The 19867-nt window shown below is 21.6% G+C and overlaps 6 protein-coding genes across 6 annotated transcripts; 4 read left to right on the forward strand and 2 right to left on the reverse strand.

Annotated features, from left to right (window-relative positions):
• Positions 1 to 108: 108 nt before the first annotated feature.
• On the forward strand, positions 109 to 1515 carry PY17X_0600041 (fam-a protein; the record flags this gene model as incomplete). The annotated part of the gene is made up of 7 exons (XM_034637431.1): positions 109 to 239; positions 364 to 488; positions 578 to 606; positions 703 to 772; positions 894 to 1003; positions 1091 to 1248; positions 1464 to 1515. 7 exons carry the CDS (start codon positions 109 to 111, stop codon positions 1513 to 1515), a joined length of 675 nt encoding a protein of 224 aa, XP_034493405.1.
• Positions 1516 to 3781: 2266 nt separating this feature from the next.
• PY17X_0600051 (fam-a protein) lies at positions 3782 to 4856 on the forward strand (the record flags this gene model as incomplete). Its single annotated transcript, XM_034637432.1, has 6 exons — positions 3782 to 3827; positions 3915 to 3943; positions 4039 to 4108; positions 4271 to 4380; positions 4461 to 4649; positions 4833 to 4856. The coding sequence occupies 6 exons, from the start codon at positions 3782 to 3784 to the stop codon at positions 4854 to 4856; spliced, it is 468 nt and encodes a 155-aa protein (XP_034493406.1).
• Positions 4857 to 7340: 2484 nt separating this feature from the next.
• PY17X_0600061 (fam-b protein) lies at positions 7341 to 8274 on the reverse strand (the record flags this gene model as incomplete). The annotated part of the gene is made up of 2 exons (XM_034637433.1): positions 7341 to 8036; positions 8206 to 8274. 2 exons carry the CDS (start codon positions 8272 to 8274, stop codon positions 7341 to 7343), a joined length of 765 nt encoding a protein of 254 aa, XP_034493407.1.
• Positions 8275 to 11171: 2897 nt separating this feature from the next.
• On the forward strand, positions 11172 to 12615 carry PY17X_0600071 (fam-a protein; the record flags this gene model as incomplete). Its single annotated transcript, XM_034637434.1, has 6 exons — positions 11172 to 11299; positions 11468 to 11690; positions 11781 to 11850; positions 11940 to 12049; positions 12167 to 12388; positions 12520 to 12615. 6 exons carry the CDS (start codon positions 11172 to 11174, stop codon positions 12613 to 12615), a joined length of 849 nt encoding a protein of 282 aa, XP_034493408.1.
• Positions 12616 to 13882: 1267 nt separating this feature from the next.
• On the reverse strand, positions 13883 to 14996 carry PY17X_0600081 (PIR protein; the record flags this gene model as incomplete). The annotated part of the gene is made up of 3 exons (XM_022956304.1): positions 13883 to 13975; positions 14062 to 14850; positions 14982 to 14996. 3 exons carry the CDS (start codon positions 14994 to 14996, stop codon positions 13883 to 13885), a joined length of 897 nt encoding a protein of 298 aa, XP_022810978.1.
• A 3089-nt stretch (positions 14997 to 18085) lies between these two features.
• On the forward strand, positions 18086 to 19482 carry PY17X_0600091 (fam-a protein; the record flags this gene model as incomplete). Its single annotated transcript, XM_034637435.1, has 6 exons — positions 18086 to 18240; positions 18379 to 18616; positions 18713 to 18782; positions 18903 to 19012; positions 19093 to 19326; positions 19462 to 19482. 6 exons carry the CDS (start codon positions 18086 to 18088, stop codon positions 19480 to 19482), a joined length of 828 nt encoding a protein of 275 aa, XP_034493409.1.
• Positions 19483 to 19867: the final 385 nt, after the last annotated feature.

A 19867-nucleotide genomic window follows, 5' to 3' on the forward strand; every position in this document is an offset into this window, starting at 1 on the left:
TGGAGAAAATTCTTTGCTTCAATTTTAATTACACATCTCCAGATTTTCGAATTATTAATTTTTAATTAAAAAAAATAATAATATATATTTTGTTTGTAAAGTTCCCAAATGAATAAGTTTTATATTCAAATTGCTTTTTTTCTTTTAATCATACCCCTATATGTGAATAATAAAACCCTTGCAACTGAGCTTGTTCCAAAAAAAGATGCAAAATCCGAATCAAAAAAATCGTATCCTGTGTAAGAAAATACTACAATATATATTATATATTTCATTGTGAAAATATTAAATGTATGTCTTTGCAGAAATGTTATAAATACAATAATTTTATTTTTGTACACATTAAAAATATGTTCATTTTAGCAATGATAATACAAAAGAAATATATCAAAAAAACAAGCACCTATTATATACCGATATCGAAGAAACTATAAATGCGTGCAAATTTATGAATGCCGCTTTAAAACAATTAGAACATCATGCTACAAGTAAAGGTTATAAAAGGTGTTGTGCAAACCATTCTAAGAATATAGTTTTTTATAAAAAAAACATCGAGATAATACAAAAATTATAAAAGCTGAATATATAATTTATGAGCCGAATAAGGTATCAATTAACGAACAACATCAAAATTTATAAACCTAATTGAAATTAAAAAATTATTATAATCTATATACATATATTTCTCTTTGCTTCCATTAGTATAATGAACTATTAAACAAGATATGGGATCCCGATAATGGCCTGTATTTAAATAAAGCCGATATTAAAAGTATACAAAACATAAATAATTACCCAAATTAACATATTATTGTTACTGTTTATTCTTTCCCATATCTTCAAAATCATGATATTTTAATTATATCTATGCAATTTTATAATATGTTTTTTAGAAAAAATTGTCCGTGTGTACACTCCAAATTTAGTAATGATACAACAACGTTCCAGAAGATGGCCGTGGTCTCGCCGTAAATATTTTTATGCTTTAGCTGCAAAATTTAAAGTAAGCAAAACTTTCTACTTTTATTTCGTTATAAATAGTAATTCTCATATTATTCAAATACATTTTTATTAATTTTGTAGATATCAGAAAAAAAAAACTATAATTGTCATGGCTTCAGCAAATATAATTGACCACAACCGTAAAAATAAAAAATATTTTGAAAACAAAATAATAGAAAATGCAAATTTATTCGAAGCTGAAATTGATTCTGAAGATGATATTAGAAATGGAAAAATAAAAAAAACGTTTGTTAACTTAATTGGATACATTGTTGAAAAAAGAAAGGACCGTATTTATATCATCTATATCGAATCTATGAGCAGTATACAGATTTTAATAATATACTAATTTATTTCAACAATTGTTAAAAAATATATAGTTTTTAATAAATGTACATATTTATAATTCCCAAAAAATTTAAACATTTTATATATTCATCCATTTATGCTTTTTTTCTTAGAATGATTAACATGGTTCCACTTAACAAAAAAGTATTATTGGAAAAGCTTTAGATTGTTTGTCATTTCATAAATAAACATATATTTATATATTTTTTTCAGTACCGTATATTAGAGAATTTATGTTAATAAAATGATTTGTTTCCATGCATAATGTTTGCTTTAAATTACCATCATAACATATTTTTTTGTTTTATGATTGTTTTTTTCTTATCTGTTATTTGTTTATCTTTTTAATATTATAATGCATCCATGTGTATTAATTTTTTGAATAATACAAATAAAACTGTTATAACTTATGAAGATCTTTTATTTGTCATATTCCTTTCATTTAATGCTTATCACCTTTTTTTGTTTACAAACATGGACATCATCTATAGACTATAATTTGGGGGGTATCCCATATATTTAAACGATTATTTATTCCAAATACTATCATGGCATTTATTTTATTTGTAAGTGATATTTGATCTTAATACCATTATTGTAATTGAATTAATGAAGTGATCATAATGATTTAATACAATGATACGTTGATGTAATCATTTTTTATATTCTTATTTAAAGCATATAATACCAATATATTTTATCCACATTATAATAAACTAACTAAAACACTCTTTCCTTTAAAAAAAATTCATATACATTCATAAAAAATAAAAAATAAAAATATAACATAAATGTAAACAATATAAGATAACAATTTATTTATTTTCCTACAATTGCAACATCTCGTTCGGAAAATTATAGTATTAAATAAAACATAAATGTAGAATAAAAATAAGTTTCATTAAATAAAAATATTCATAAAATAAGCATATTATTATATATATAATTCAATATAACCCTAACCCCGGAACATTGGAACATTGGAAAACCGGAACACCTGAACCCCTTTAATCAACATTTACAAACCCAAAATATTATCAAATTATAAAAAATTAAATTACAATATACCCAAACCCTAACTCAAAACGCAGATTCAGTGAATAAAACTATAGCTCATAAGCATAACATTGATCCATAATACATGAACAACTCGGCATCAAGGATATTAGAATTAAAAACTAAGTTAATTTTATATATGCATATGTGTATATATTTCTTGACTTACAATTTTATGTTTCATTATTTTATTTTTATATTTTTTTCATATTTTACTTCATGTTTTATTTGTATCTTTTTTAACTTTATAATACTATGTTTTGTTATTAAAAGGAAAATTATAATTTCTATTAATTTACAAAAAAACATAGCCATCAATTAATACTAATAAATAATTTTATAAAATTAACAATTTTGCTCCAAAAATTTTATTTAGTAAAATTTGTATTAAAAGTAATAAAAAATCACAAATGTGTAATTATCATAATATTATTATTATGAAGTAAAAAATATTGTTATTATAGTAATATTAGTAAATATAGAATTAACTGCATTTCTCATATTAAATTATTTAATATAATATTTATAGTTCTATGATCTTTTATTTATTAATGTAAGTATATGTGTATTTCCATACGTAATGAACTGTTTATAAATTTCAAATTAAGTATGATCAGTTATAAAAATATGTGTATTCATAATCCTATACATTAAAAATATCATTTATGTAATTAAGTTATTTTTAAATATTATATATTAATGATATTGTGAATCATAATATTTTTGATATCCATTATTTATGAAAGCTTCTGTTATTGATGTCGTTTTTGTGGTTGAATTATTTATATTAAAATATATTAAACTTATGAATCTGATAAAAGTATCTAAATTGTTATTTAAATAATAATTTATATTTTTTAAAATAAATATTTGTTTTTTATGCTTTATTGGAGAAAATTGTTTGCTTCAATTTTAATTACACATCTCCAGATTTTCGAATTATTAATTTTTAATTAAAAAAATACTATATATATTTTAATATTTTGTTTGTAAAGTTCCAAATGAATAAATTTTATATTCAAATTGTTTTTTTCTTTTAATCATTCCCCTATATGTGAATAATAAAACCCTTGCAACTGAGCTTGTTCCAAAAAAAGATACAAAACACAAATCAAAAAAAAATACAACATTTCAAATCAATAAAATATTATCCTACGTAAGAAAATACTACAATATATATATATTATATATTTCATTATGAAAATATTAAATGTGTACATCTTTGCAAAAATGTTTATAAATACAATAACTTTATTTTTTGTACACATTAAAAATATGTTCATTTTTAGCTATGATAATACAAAAGAAATATATCAAAAAAAACAAACACCTATTATATACCGATCCCAAAGAAACTATAAATGCGTACAAATTTATGAATGACGCTTTAAAACAGTTAGAACATCATGCTACAAGTAAAGGTTATACAAGTTGTGGTGGAATTCCTTCTAAGAATATAGTTTTTTTATAAAAAAAAAACATCGAGGTCATACAAAAAATTCTAAAAGCTGAATATCTAATTTATGATACGAATCAGGTATCAATTAACGAACAACATCAAAAGTTATAAACCAAATTGAAATTAAAAATTATTATAATTTATAAACACATATTTCTCTTTGCTTCCATTAGTATAATGAACTACTAAACGAGTTATGGGATCCTGATTGTGACCAATATATAAATAAAGACCATGTTAAAAGTATACAAAACATAAATAATTAGTCGAATTAACATATTATTGTTACTATTTATTCGAAATTTTATGATTTATTATTGATATATTATACTATTTATCCTTTCTAACATCTTCAAACTCATCATATTTTAATTATATCTATGCAATTTTATAATATGTTTTTAGAAAAAATTGTCCGTATGTACACTCCAAATTTAGTAATGATACAACAACGTTGCAAAAAACATCCGTGGTCTCGTGAGAAATATTTTTATGCTATAGCTGCAAAATATAAAGTAAGCAAAACTTTCTTCTTCTATTTCGTTATAAATCTTAATTCTCATATTATTCAAATACACTTTTATTAATTTTGTAGATATCAAAAAACAAAGCTATATTTGTCATGGCTTCAGCAAATATAATTGATCACAACCGTAAAAATAAAAAATATTTTGAAAACAAAATAGTAGAAAGTGCAAATTTATTCCAAGCTGAAGTTGATTCTGAAGATGATATTAGAAATGGAAAAATAAAAAAAACGTTTGTTAACTTAAGTGGATACATTGTTGAAAAAAGAAAGGACCGTATTTATGTCATCTATATCGACTCTATGAACGGTATACAGATTTTAATAATAATTTATTTCAACAATTGTTAAAAAAATACTGTTTTTAATAAATGTACATATTTATAATTTGCAACCAATTTAAACATTTTATATATTCATCCATTTATGTTTTTTTCTTAGAATGATGAACATGGTTCCATTTAACAAAAATGTATTACTGGAAAACCTTTATATTACTTTTCCCCTCATAAATAATCATATATTTTTCACCACCGTGATATTAGAAGATTTATGTTAATAAAATGATTTATTTCCATGCATAATGGCCGCTTTAAATTACCATCATAAAATGATCTTTTGATTTGTATATAATTTGTTTATCCCTTTTAATATTATAATGCATCTATATGTATTCATTTTTTGAATAATACAAATAAAACTGTTATAACTTATGAAGATCTTTCATTTAATGCTTATCACTTTTTTTTGTTTACAAACCTACACATCATCTATGTGCTAAAATTTGGGGGGATATCCCATATATTTAAACGATTATTTATTCCAAATACTATCATGACATTTATTTTTATTTGTAAGTGACATTTGATCTTAATACCATCATTGTGATGGAATTAATAAGATGGTCAGAATGATTCAATATAAATATTACGTTGATGTAATAATTTTGTATACACATATATGTGAACATTATAATAAACTAACTAAAATACTGTTTGTTTTAAAAAAAATTCATATGCATTCATAGAAAAAATAAAAAATAAAATATAACATAAATGGAGAATGAAAATATTCATAAAATGAACATATAACATATTATCAAAATTAAAATCATAATACTTGGGTTGCTCTATAACTTGTATACGTTATTTTTTATCAATTCCTTGGATACCTTTTTGTTTCTATCTTAAATTTACTTATATAACTTCTTTTTACAACTTTTAAAACATTTTACTTATCAAATCCAACAATTAATATAACTTACATTAAGACCCTTTTTTTCTTTAAGCTTACTTCTATATCCCACCAATAACACACTTCCAACTGACCCTCCTCCAAATGTTGCTAATCTCAGAACCCCTGACCAAAAAAATGATATGTATGAAAATATCGAAAAATATTTACATATAGTATACATAATCATTAAATATTCCAACTTTCATTTTATAAATTCATTTCTTTCCTTTTATGCATTAAAATAATCTCACTTTCACCAATAATGTTTCGAATCCCAAATTTGAGGAATACAGAAACTTGCTATGTTATGACATTTATGAACCTTTATTAGCAATGAATCATGCAAAAGATGATTCAGAACTTTAATAAAACTTTCTGAGATAGGTATAGATGATTATTCGACCCATTATACAGAAAATGGAGATAAAATTATATATTCTAAGAAAATTGGAAATATGGATATTGGAAGATTTCATCACACCTTCCTTTAACCTATCAAATACCAAACAACATTTAATATATAAAAATAACTTCAAATTAAATAATCATTATTATATATATCCATTTTTTTCGTTTTAAAAGTCATTATTTAGTATGTAATTTCTCATTCCTCTTCTATTCAAATATATTCAATGTATTTAATTTTGTGACGAAATCAATGCTACAATTCGATCACTTTTTTTATTGTTAAAAATTTATCTTTCCTACTTTTATTACTATCATAAAACTTAAAACTTGTTAGTAATTAATTGTATATCAATATACTTATCATTTTTATCTTTATTATTTATATTTTTTTCCTTAAATTTTCTCTTTCAAACCGTTTACACAATCCAAATAATCAATATAATATGAATATAACTTAAATGTGTATCCATATTTTTATTTCAGGAAGGTGTCATATATTAAATTCAAATAACTCTCCCATAAAATAAATCAAATATCTGTATATTTTGGTATGTATACATCAATTGAGCCTTAAACTCCAATTAACACTTATATAAAAGAAATTATGATACATTTAATAAGAACTCTCAAATGGATTACCAGAAATTAGCAATAAAACATAAAAATACATAATTCAACACATTTGCCATCAAGTTATACTAACACGAAATCCAAATCATATAATTTGTCAAAATATATTACTTTATTCGTTCCTTTTCACCCTCATTTTTTCTTACATATTTAGACTTAATATAAATATTAAAAACTCCAACTTATCCTTTACATATTTTTAATAATTTATTTCCTATATATATTTAAAACAAATCTTTAAACTAATAAATGTTATCAAATTATAAAAAATTATGCAAAATTATTCAAAATTAAATGCAATATAACACTTAACCCGAATATGGGTTCCACAACATAAAAATTACATAAAAATTATACAAAAACAGTGTAAAAATATTATAACTATACATATATAACATTATATATTATGATTATCTTTAAAAATTATAATCAAAAATTATCTTCAAAAATTATGGTGAAAAATAAAAACTTTCTTATATCAATCATTATTACTATTCCTGGAATAACCACTCCCTTCGAATCATATATAATGATTCATTTTCTTTACTTGTTCTCTTAAATATCGCCTTTGAATTCGTTTATCAAATACAAATAATATATGCTCTCCATAGATAGATATGTAATCACTTTATATAATATATCAATATGTAACATTAAATATTAAATATATTATTTTTATTCATTTGATGTTTTTTTTTTGGGGGATTCTTTTTTTTTGAGGGATCTTTTATATACTTTAAAACGTAATTTAAGGTATTGATAAAATCTAAAAAATATTTCAAATGAAAGGGCTACACTCATAATAATAAGTCCAATTTCAATCCATTCGTTTACCGATAACGCAAAAACAAGCATATTCAAAAACACCACCTTCGTAATTAATCCGTTGACCATTTTGTTTAACTCTAGTTTATCATTTAATTCGTCTTCGATACTTGAATTGATCTCATAATGCTCACTCACTACGATATTTCCTTCATTTTCCAATTCTTCTGATACAGAATTATTTTCTATCGGTACTATTGCTAATTTATTATTATTTGTATTATCAATCTCTTTTTCTGTTTCTTCTATTTCTTCTATTTCTTCTATTTCTTTTATTTCTTTGTGATGTCCATGAATTAACTTTTTCCTTTTTTTATCTACATTTTTTGAATAAAGTGATTTCTTACTTTTTTTATTCTTCTTTACATGTGAATCTACAGTATTTCGAATAGATATATTTTTTTCGTCATCATTATCGTGGTCATTAACTTGATTTTCAACACTCGAAGTTGATTCATAAAATTCATGTAAATTAAATTGGTTATCTCCATCTGATAATATCCTATTATTCCTAATATTTATTATATTCCTTTCAAGGCATAATTCCTGCAAAGAAATGAAATATTTATTAACATATTTCCAATTAATTTTAATTGTTTAACTTAAATGTTTTACCAATACATCAAACAATAATATAAGGTTAATGTAAAACAAATAGATACAAAAACTACAATCAAATATTATTAATAATAAATGAAAATAATCTGTAACTTACATTTTTCCCATATTCAAAAGAACAAATAAAAATTGAAAAAAGAGCATATTTTAAAATACTGACTCTCATTTTTAACTTTATTTGTTAAATAAATGAACTAATATATGTACTTAGAAATAATCTTTATAACTTGATATTTATTCCCATAATAGTAATATTTATAAATAAATTGTATGTCTATAAAAAACATAATTTATTTCATTTATTAACTTTTTCCACTTTCTATAAAATTTATAAATGTATTGTTGTAATAAATTCCGTTATATTCATTAAAACCATTTATGGTTATAAATATTATTTCTTTTTTCAAATAAATATTAACCTTTCTATAAAAAATACACAATTTTTAATATAATTTATAATACATTAATATATTTAGTGTTACGATTCTAATATTTTATGAACTTGTATATGACAAAATAATAAATATAAATTCAAATAATAAAATATTAGATACATATATTTTTTTTATATGAATAAATACATATAATGAAAACATTAACCATCGTTGCTATTTACATTTAAACGGTTTCGTATTGTTATACTTCTCCAATTTTTAATTTTATTTAATAATATTCTCGATTTTATTTACCACTTTTTTGTAAAAATATTTTTTTTCATAGATTGGTATATAATCAGTCTGTTTATAAATATATTTCATAATATACAACATCAAATATATTATTTCTATTCAAATCATATAAAATATGATACTCCCCAAATAAATCAGACATTATAACATTAAATACAACCAATAAAAAAATGGCATAAATTGTACAAATTGTATAAAAACGTTATATTCCATGGAATTACCGATTTATCATCATCCCCAAACCTTAAATCATAATTTAATTACTCTGTTAACTTTTTATTTTTCTCATTTCACAAACATATTATCACACGTATAACATTTAAACACTATATCACCTCTATTTTTACATATCTCAATCACAGAACAAAAAATACAACAAATAATTTAAATACAAAATTCCATCATATACCGAATATATTGATTAATTCCATCCTTTTTTAATCAAAATATACAGAAATTTGAATTATAATTATATTATAATTTTCTTTATAGATATTACACCACCATATTTATAATAATGAACAAAATATATATGACTTATTTAAAATTTATATACCTTTTAAATTGGGACCCATAAATCTGCAACATTAAATCGGGACCCTGGACATTTTTTAATTACCAAAAATATTAAATATTCCTATCTTAATATTATTTATTGGATTTTATTTTGGATTTTATTGTTATAATCAACTTTATAATTACATTAATTCGTTTTATACATTTATTATATTGTAATCATTTTACTTAATTATGCAAAAATCAAATTAACAAAAACATTATATTGTTGCCTTTTTATTGGCAATAAATGTATTAACCCCAGGATCCAATAATTATGGTGAAGCAAACCCAGAAATTATAAACAAAACAAAAAAAATGCTAAGTCGTTTATTAAAAAAGTTAAAAATAACAAAACTGCAGTTATATCTACTTTATTTCAACATTAGCATTAACATTTGGTGTAATCCGTTATCAAAAAAATGAAATTACTAAAAAATAATATCCAACAGTGAAACAAAACCCTCAACTGTTCCACCGAACACACAATATCATATAATAAAAGTACATCATCAACAATAAAAAGTGATACCAAACCATCACCATATAATTATACCGAAACATAGTACCCACCAATATCGTATTGTAGTTACTGATTCATATTATGAGAATAAACCAAAAATTCAAGTATATCACACACTCTGTAAAAATTAATTGATATAATTGATATAGTTAAACAAATGTCAATAATTCGAGACATTTAAGTATCTTTATATTATAAATCTCCCTTTTTTGTAACATTTTATTTTAATTTGTATATCCCATATATATATGTAATCATATATTGGATTTATTAAAATGTGTCAATCTTTAATATTGTAATTCAGAACTTATATATATCCGCATCCTTCCTTTATAATGATTTAATTCCGATTCATCATTGAAAAAACTTTTTGTTTTCCGATATTTCCCCATTTGTTACCATAAAAAACATATTCCTCATATAATACTTATATGTCCTGTTACTTGTGTCATTATAGTAAAAATAAACCGTGATTTATTCATTATTCCCAGTAGCATCACGACTTATTGTTTATTCCCAGTAGCATCACGACTTATTGTTTATTCCAAATAGTATCATGGCATATATTTTTATTTGTATGTGATATTTGATCTTAATACCATTATTCTAATTGAATTAATAAATAATCAGAATGATTCAATACAAATGTTACATTATATGTAATAATTTTTTATGTTCTTATTTAAAGCATATAATACCAATGTATTTTATGCAAATATATATACACATTATAATAAACTAACTAAAACATTGTTTGCTTTAAAAAAAAATTCATATACATTCATATAAAAAATAAAATATAACATAAATATAAACAATATAAGATAACGGCTTATTTATTTTCTTACCATTGTAACACTACATTGGGAAATTACACTATTAAATAAAACATAAATGGAGAATAAAAATAAGCAATTTCATTAAATAAAATATTAATAAAATGAACGTATTATGATAATATAATTCAATATAACCATGAGCCCTGATCCCTTAAAATCATAATATTTTGTGTGCTTTATAATTTGTGTGTGCTATTTTTCTTCCATTGCAATGAGTTAATTTAAATAATTTCCCATTTAAATAATTTCACATTTAATAATTTCACATTTAATAATTTCACATTTAATAATTTCACATTTAAATAATCTCTCGTTTAATTAATTATATAAATTTATTTTTTATTTTTAAGTATTAATTTTTTATAAATTCCGTGCACATTCTTTTCCTTCCATTTCAAACTTACTTATATAACCTATTTTTACACTTTCTAAAATTTTTTACTTATCAAATCCAAAAATGAGTAAAGGATATATTAAGATTGCTTTGGTACTTTTAAGTCTCGTAGGATATACGCAGAATGTAGCATTTGCAAGCGAACAGCCTTCAGATGTTACTAAGGCCAACCCCGAACCCCAAAAAACAGTGTATGAAAATGTCGAGAAATATTTACATATAATATAAATATAATATACATATAATATAAATATCCATAATTATTAAATATTCTAAATCCCATTTTATAAATTCATTTCTTTCTTTTTTTTACCCATTAAAAATAATCCCACTTTCACCAATAATATTTCGAATCAAAGATTTGAGGAATCCACAAACTTGATATGTACAGACCTTGATGAAATTTTATTAGCAATAAATCATATAATGGAAGCTTCAGAACTTTTAATAAAACTTTCCAAGACTGGTATAGACGATTATTCGTCCTATTCTACAGAAAATGGAGACAAAACTATATATTCTAAGAAAATTGGAAATATGGATATTGGAAGACTTCATCTTACGATCCCTTCTACCTCTAACGTATCAAATACCAAACAATATTTAACATGTAAAAATAACTTCAAATTAAATAATCATTATTATATATATCCATATTTTTTTTTTCATTAGTACTCTAACTTATTAAAGGACCTCTGGGATTTCGATGATAACAACAACTCTGGTGGCAAGTTTATTAATGGTACATAAAAAATAATCAATCAATTTAATATCTCCTTATCACTATTTACGCATCTTTCATTTATATCTCCAAAATAATCATCTTTTTAGGAAATCCTGTTCGTGTATACTCCAAATATTTAGTCATGCTTGAAAAACTTAACACAGATCCTAATTATACACCCCTCATAAAAAAATATGCTTTAGCCGCAAATTATAAAGTAACCCAATTTTTTTTTCATTATTCATATTATTATACATATTATTATTCATATTATTATACATATTATACATTAATTTACACAATACATATATTTTTTTATCCATTCATTTTGTAGCATTCAAGTGACACAATTATAATTCTTTGTCCTTCAAGAGCTCTAAATTATCTCGGTCAAAATGATGATAAAACTGATATAAAAGAAATGTTAGTAAGTACCCAGCCAATCCAAACTGACATTGATGCTGAGGAAGCATTAGCCAAATTGGATACTAACATAGCTGGATTTGTAATTAAAACAGGGGACAAAGATAAAGTTGATGTTACTTATATCAATGCTGTAAGCAATATCAAAAAATAATCATTTTTTTCTCATTTTAACATTTATTGAAAATATACTTTATAATTCATATATTTTATGATATTCACACACAAAATATTCACATATTTTATTTTCCATTTTTTTCGTAGATTTATGATTCTGGCAATTCTACCGACTTTGCCAACGATAAAAAAGAGAGAGGACTTGCATATACAAATATCCTAAGCATAGCACAACGCATTTGATCGAGTAAACACCAGTATACCACAAGTATAACTCTTTCAACACTTTAATATTGTAATCGATATTTTAATCAAATTAATTTATCTTTATATGTAGTCCCTATTTAAATTACCATCACAATATTTTGACCGCTTTAAAAATTATTGTTTAGTATGTAATTTCTCCTTCCGTTTGAATTAAAATATATTCAATGTATTCAATTTTGTGAAGAAATCAATTAATCAATGCTATAATTCAACTACATTTTCTCTATGATTGCCCTTTATATTAGTTCGATCATTTTTTTTACGTTAAAAATTTATGTTTCGTACTTTATTATTGTCATAAAACTTGTTAACAATTGTATATCAATATACAAATATCATAAAATATATCGATCACCATCCTCAAATAAAAAATACTTTATATATAAATATAACTTAAATATATATTTATATTTTTTGATTGTTTATTACAATAATGTGTAATTTATTTAATTGATATTAAAAATAAACTGACACCTATTTTAAATTATAATGTAAACAATCTATTAAAACACATTTTATTATAATTTATACCTTCATATATAATAATATTATACTGCTCGGTTATTAAAATATAATTTAAATTCAAATAAATATGATACAAATAATATGTTTTAATAAATACAGTTACCCATCAAATAAAACAAATGCCCGTATATGGCTATGTCTCAATATAACCATAAACTCCAATTAACACTTCTTATATAAAAGAAATTATGATACAATTAATAAGAACTCTTAAATATATTTATCACGAATTTAACAATAAAACATAAAAATACATAATTCAACACATTTACCATTAAGTTATATTAACACGAAATCCAATTCTTATAGTTTGTCAAAATATATTACTTTACTCGTTCCTTTTCATACTCATTTTTTCTTACATATTTAGACTTAATATAAATATTAAAAAGTCCAACTTATTCTATACATATTTTTAATAATTTTTTTACTATATATATATTTAAAACAAATCTTTAAACTAATAAATATTATCAAACTATAAAAAATTAAGTAAAATACAAAATCCTAATCCCAATATGGGTCCCACAACATAAAAACTATATAAAAATTATGCAAAAACTGTACAAACATATAACATTATATTTAATTGGTTATATTATTTAATTATTCTTATAAACCACAAAATTATGGTCAAAATTACTTATTTCAAAATAGACAAATTCTTAAAATATATCAACCATTATTACTATTCATGGAATAATCACTGCTCTTCGAATCATATATCAATGGTCCATTCCTTCTTTATTTTTTTTAGTTTTTTCCTTAAATATTGTTTTTTAAATCGATTCCGAAATCCAGATAACGAATACTAATATAAAATGTTACGAAACGTATGATTTATTTGTTAAAATTTGCATATATAATGAAAATATTTTTTTAATTTCTTATTATTACCTTATAATAAATTCCTATAAAAAATACTATTGTACCAAATATCAATAAAAGTATATAAAAATAGTTTGTTGATAACAAACTAAATGATAAAAATCCATATTTTAGCATATAAATCTTTGTTTTTATCGATGGCAAGGATGAACTATCGTCAATGTTATTTTTTAAATTATCATAATCAGTTGATAAAGTAGATAAAATAGATAATACTTTATTATATAAACCATTTTTACTAATATTAGGATCTTTGATAACTTCTTCATAGGTTGCAACAAACTTATTTGCAGCGTTCATACATTCCTCGCATTTTGGGACGTGTCCAGCATCGTTAAAATACATACTACATAATGATGTTAATGCATCATATAATTTAGATATAATGCTCTTGTCCATACTTAAAAAATAAGCATTTCTATCTATAAGATCCTTATAATTTTTATAAGCAGTAACACCTACATCATTTTTATACCACTTGCCATTTTCTATATGTTTAGTATAAAATTTATTTAGACTGTTGTTTTCTCCATTTTTGATTTGGATTAACATATAACTTAACCATATCATAATATATTCAACAATATTGGTGTTACTTTTTGCAGCAGACACAAACTTATCAGAATTCTTAAAAAATTCATCAAAAAAATATAAACATGCAGCACTAATTTTATCGGTTTCCTCTACACAGTTTCCATTATCACAATAATTTTTGAAATCTGTATCATCTTTAAAATTATATTTTCCATTATTCGAATTATATTCTAAATTCTTCGTTATATACTGGAAGATACCACACTAAAAAATTTTTTTTTAAATTATTAGAAATGTGCATTATTGAAAATTTTATTAAAATATTGATAATATTTATATATAATACAATATCAAAAAATGTAAAGGAAAAGATTATTATTAAAAAATGCATATACTATATTTGAATCCATTGTGATGAGATTTTATTTTTGATTTGTAAATTGAGTAAAAGCATGCTGTTTTATATACACTGCATCAAATATGTGACGAAATAATTTAACCTTATATGTAACAACTGTCTGTAGTTAAATATATTATAAGTTTTTCAATAATTAATATAAAATAATAAAATAATATTATTACTAAAGAAATGCTGCATTCCTGGTTTATGATAATTAGCTAATTCACCTTGAATACAGGGTTGTTTAATACATTTTTTATAATATGTATATAAATTTATACATAAAATTATTATTCTTAATACCTTTCGGTATAATTCTATCACAAACTTATAGTAGCATTGTAATGAGTTTAAAATATATTTTCTTATACATATGCCTTAATAAAGAAAATAAACAATATCATATCTTTTGTTTTAATAAATGGCACCCCAAAACTAATTAATATACTGCGCAAATCGGAATAATTGAGAAATATATTATTGATATAATCCTTAAAAGCATATAAATATTATTTAATAAGATTGATTAAATTTTTATATACTTGTTTCTTATAAAATATAATATATTTTCTCAAAAATTATAGTATTTTCAAATGAAGTTATGTTACTTCTCAATCCAAATTATATAAATTTATATTATTTTTAATGAATATAGATAAATTAAAAAAAATTTTAATGCATTAAATAAATTTTTTTTATTCGTATATACTTCAACTTATATGTATACCTTATTGGGAAATTTATATTTTATTTTACGCATAATTTCCATTCTTTAAAACAATTAGCACTGAAATCCTATTTATAAGCTTAAATACGTCTTTGAAAGCATATCGTTTTTAAAATAATACTTAGTAAATATATAACACATAAATAACTATTGATGGAATTTTTAAAGTATAATAAAAAAATATTTGTAAATAGGTTGTTATGTTGCCCTTTAAGAGGAGAAAGATATATTTTCTCTTTTAATATATAAATTTATGTAAATATTCGCTAAATTTTATGGATTGTCCATTTTTATCTTATATATTTTATTGTTATATTTATCAGTGTATACCCATTCAAATAATTTGTTAAAAATCCTATATTTTATTAATTATATGGTAAAATAATGATAATATAAAACGCGTTAATATGGAATTTAACATGAATTGACTCTTTAGCATTTTCTTTATTTATCCAGTTTTTTATAATATAAAGCCACATATCCCCAATTGGACCTTTAACAAATGTATAAAAATGATACCTTTATAATGTATTATGTGTCTTTTTGATAAAATTAATATTTAATTGTATAAAGTTCCCGCAATAAAACAACATTTCAATATTAATTATTGGTATTTTATTAGATTATATGTATAGTCATATAATAATAACACATTTTATCTATCACATTTATAATTATTAGAACTATAACATTAAATTTTATTAATATACTTATGCTTTTTCAAATAACTACTTATAATATATTCCCAATTTATATATACCTCAAAATATACAGTTTAAAAATTAATAGTGATTAATCTATTATTATACCTTATTATAAATAAATTATGGCGTATAAATCAATTTCTATTAATACAAATGTAAAATACAAAAGAATAGTAGCTACAATTAAAACTTAAAAAATGTTAGAAGCATAATAATATATATAGATAATGCTATATTGTCGATATATATCAACCTATACTTTATCACTATCTATTATATGTCCCTAATGTCCTTAATTAACAATATATCCATATAATGCACACCAATATTCAAAATAATAACTTTTACTAAATAAAATCTTTCATCAAACAAACAAATCCATTGTATATTATAATCTCCATAATTCAATATAGCCCTGATTAACAAGTTTTATATAATAAACAATTATCATATACCATAATATCACTCCATACATAATCAATATTTATATATCTAATATACTATTTTAATAATTTTAAATCTATATATTATACTTTATCAAAAAAATCTTATCACCTATTTCATATTAATCATACTACCCCTTTTTTCCTTCTATATTTACACATCATCTCCAGATTATCATACACAATCATAAATATATTTAATTATAAAAAATGTAATTACAATATCCCAGAACCACAAATAATCAACCATCAAACATCAATCATAAACATAATCTTCTCCCATAAAAAATTAACACCCACCCATTAAGAATATTATAATTAAAAAACAAATTAATTACATTATATATTTCTTGACTTTACAACTTTATGTTTCATTATTTTATTTCATATTATATTTCATGTTTTATTTCATATTTTACTTCATATTTTATTTGTATTTTTTTTAACTTTATACTTTGTTTTATTATTAAAAGGAAAATTATAATTTCTATTAATTTACAAAAAATATAGTCATCAATATTGCTACCAATAAATAATTTTTATAAAATTAACAATTTTGCTAGAAAAATGTTATTTAGTAAAATTTGTACTAAAAGTGATAAAAAAATCACAGATTGTTTGATTCTCATAATATAAATTTTATCATACTACTATTATGATGAGGCGAAAATGTTGTTATTATAATAGTATTAGTAATATTAGAATTAACTGCATTTCTCATATTAAATTAATTGTTTAATATAATATTTATAGTACTATGATCTTTTATTTATTAATGTGACTATATGTGTATTTCCATACGTAATGAACTGTTCTATAAATTTTAAATTGAGTTTGATCAATTACAAAAATATAAAATTTGTGTATTAATAATGCTATATATTAAAAATATCACTTATATAATTAAAGTTATTTATTTTTAGATATTATAATATTAAGGAAATTATGGATCATAATATTTTTGATATTCATTATTTATGAAAAATTCTGTTATTGATGTTGTTTTGTGGTTGAATTATTTAAATAAAAAATATATTAAACTTATCAATCTGATAAAAGTATCAAAATTTGTTTAAATAATAATTTGGATTTTTTAAAATAAATATTTGTTTTTTATACTTTATTTGAGAATATTATTTGCTTCAGTATTAATTATATTTGTTCTGTTTTGAGTTAATTTTTAACTAAAAAATAATAATATATATTTTGTTTGTAAACTTCCAAAATGAACAAGTTTTATATTCAAATTGTTTTTTTTCTTTTAATCATCTCCATATATGTGAATAATAAAACCCATGAAACTGAGCTTGCTCCAGAAAAATATACAAAACACAAATCAAAAAAAGATACAAAACCCAAATCAACAAATCATTATCCTACGTAAGAAAATACAACAATATATATATTACATATTTCATTATGAAAATATTAAATGTGTACGTATTTGCAAAAATGTTATAAATACAATAACTTTATTTTTGTACACATTAAAAATATGTTCATTTTTATCAATGATAGTTCAGAAGAAGTATATGAAAAAAACAAGCACCTATTATTTAACAATCCCAAAGAAATTATACAAGCGTACGCATATATGAATAAAGCTTTAAAACATTTAGAACGGCATGCTACAAGTAAAAATGGCTATAAATTATATAATATATATTATGCTTACCATATGCTTTTTTATAAAAAACGCTATCGAGGTCATACAAAAATTCAAAAAGTTGAATATATAGTTTTTGATTTGAATAAGGTATCAAATAACGAACAGCATTAAAAGTTATAAACCAAATTGAAATTAAAAAATTATTATAATTTATATACATATATTTCTCTTTGCTTCCATTAGTATAATGAAATAATAAACGAGGTGTGGGATCCAAATAGTGGCAATTATTTTTATCCAGGCTCGGTTAAAAGTATACTAAACATAAATAATTAGGCAAATTAACTTGTTATTGTTACTGTTTATTCTTTCCCATATCTTCAAAATCATGATATTTTAATTATATTTATGCAATTTTATAATATTTTTTTAGAAAAAATTGTCCGTATGTACACTCCAAATTTAGTAATGATACAACAACGTTGGAAAAAATGGCCATGGTCTCGTGAGAAATATTTTTATGCTATAGCTGCAAAATTTAAAGTAAGGAAAACTTCCCTCTTCTATTTCGTTATAAATAATATTTTTCGTATTATTCAAATACACTTTTATTAATTTTGTAGATATCAAAAAACAAAACTATAATTGTCATGGCTTCAGCAAATATAATTGATCACAACCGTAAAAATAAAAAATATTTTGAAAACAAAATAATAGAAAATGAAAATTTATTCCAAGCGGAAATTGATTCTGAAGATGATATTAGAAATGGAAAATTAAAAAAAATGTTTCTTAACTTAAACGGATACATTGTTGAAAAAAAAAACGACCATATCTATATCACCTATATCGACTCTGTAAACGGTATACATATTTTAATAATTTATTTCAACAATTGTTAAAAAATATGGTTTTAAATAAGTGTACATATTTATAATTTGCAAAAAATTTAAACATTTTATATAATCATCCATTTATCTTTTTTTTCTTAGAATGAACATGGTTCCATTTAACAAAAATCTATTATTGGAAAAGCTTTAGATTGTTTGTCACTTCATAAATAAACATATATTTTTCAGTACCGTATATTAGAGAATTTATGTTAATAAAACAATTTATTTTCATGAATGGTATTTATTTAAATTACCATCATAAAACATATTTTTCCGTTTTTAAAAAGTTTATATATTTTTTTTTGTCTTTTAATATTATAATGCATCTATATGTATTAATTTTTTGAATACTACAAATAAAACTGTTATAACTTATGAAGATCTTTTATTTGTCATATTCCTTTCATTTAATACTTATCACCCTTTTTTGTTTACAAACATGGACATCATCTATATGCTAAAATTTGGGGGGATATCCCATATATTTAAACTATTCTTTATTTGT

The sequence above is a fragment of the Plasmodium yoelii genome (genome assembly GCF_900002385.2).
Source record: "Plasmodium yoelii strain 17X genome assembly, chromosome: 6".
Lineage (NCBI taxonomy): Eukaryota > Apicomplexa > Aconoidasida > Haemosporida > Plasmodiidae > Plasmodium > Plasmodium yoelii.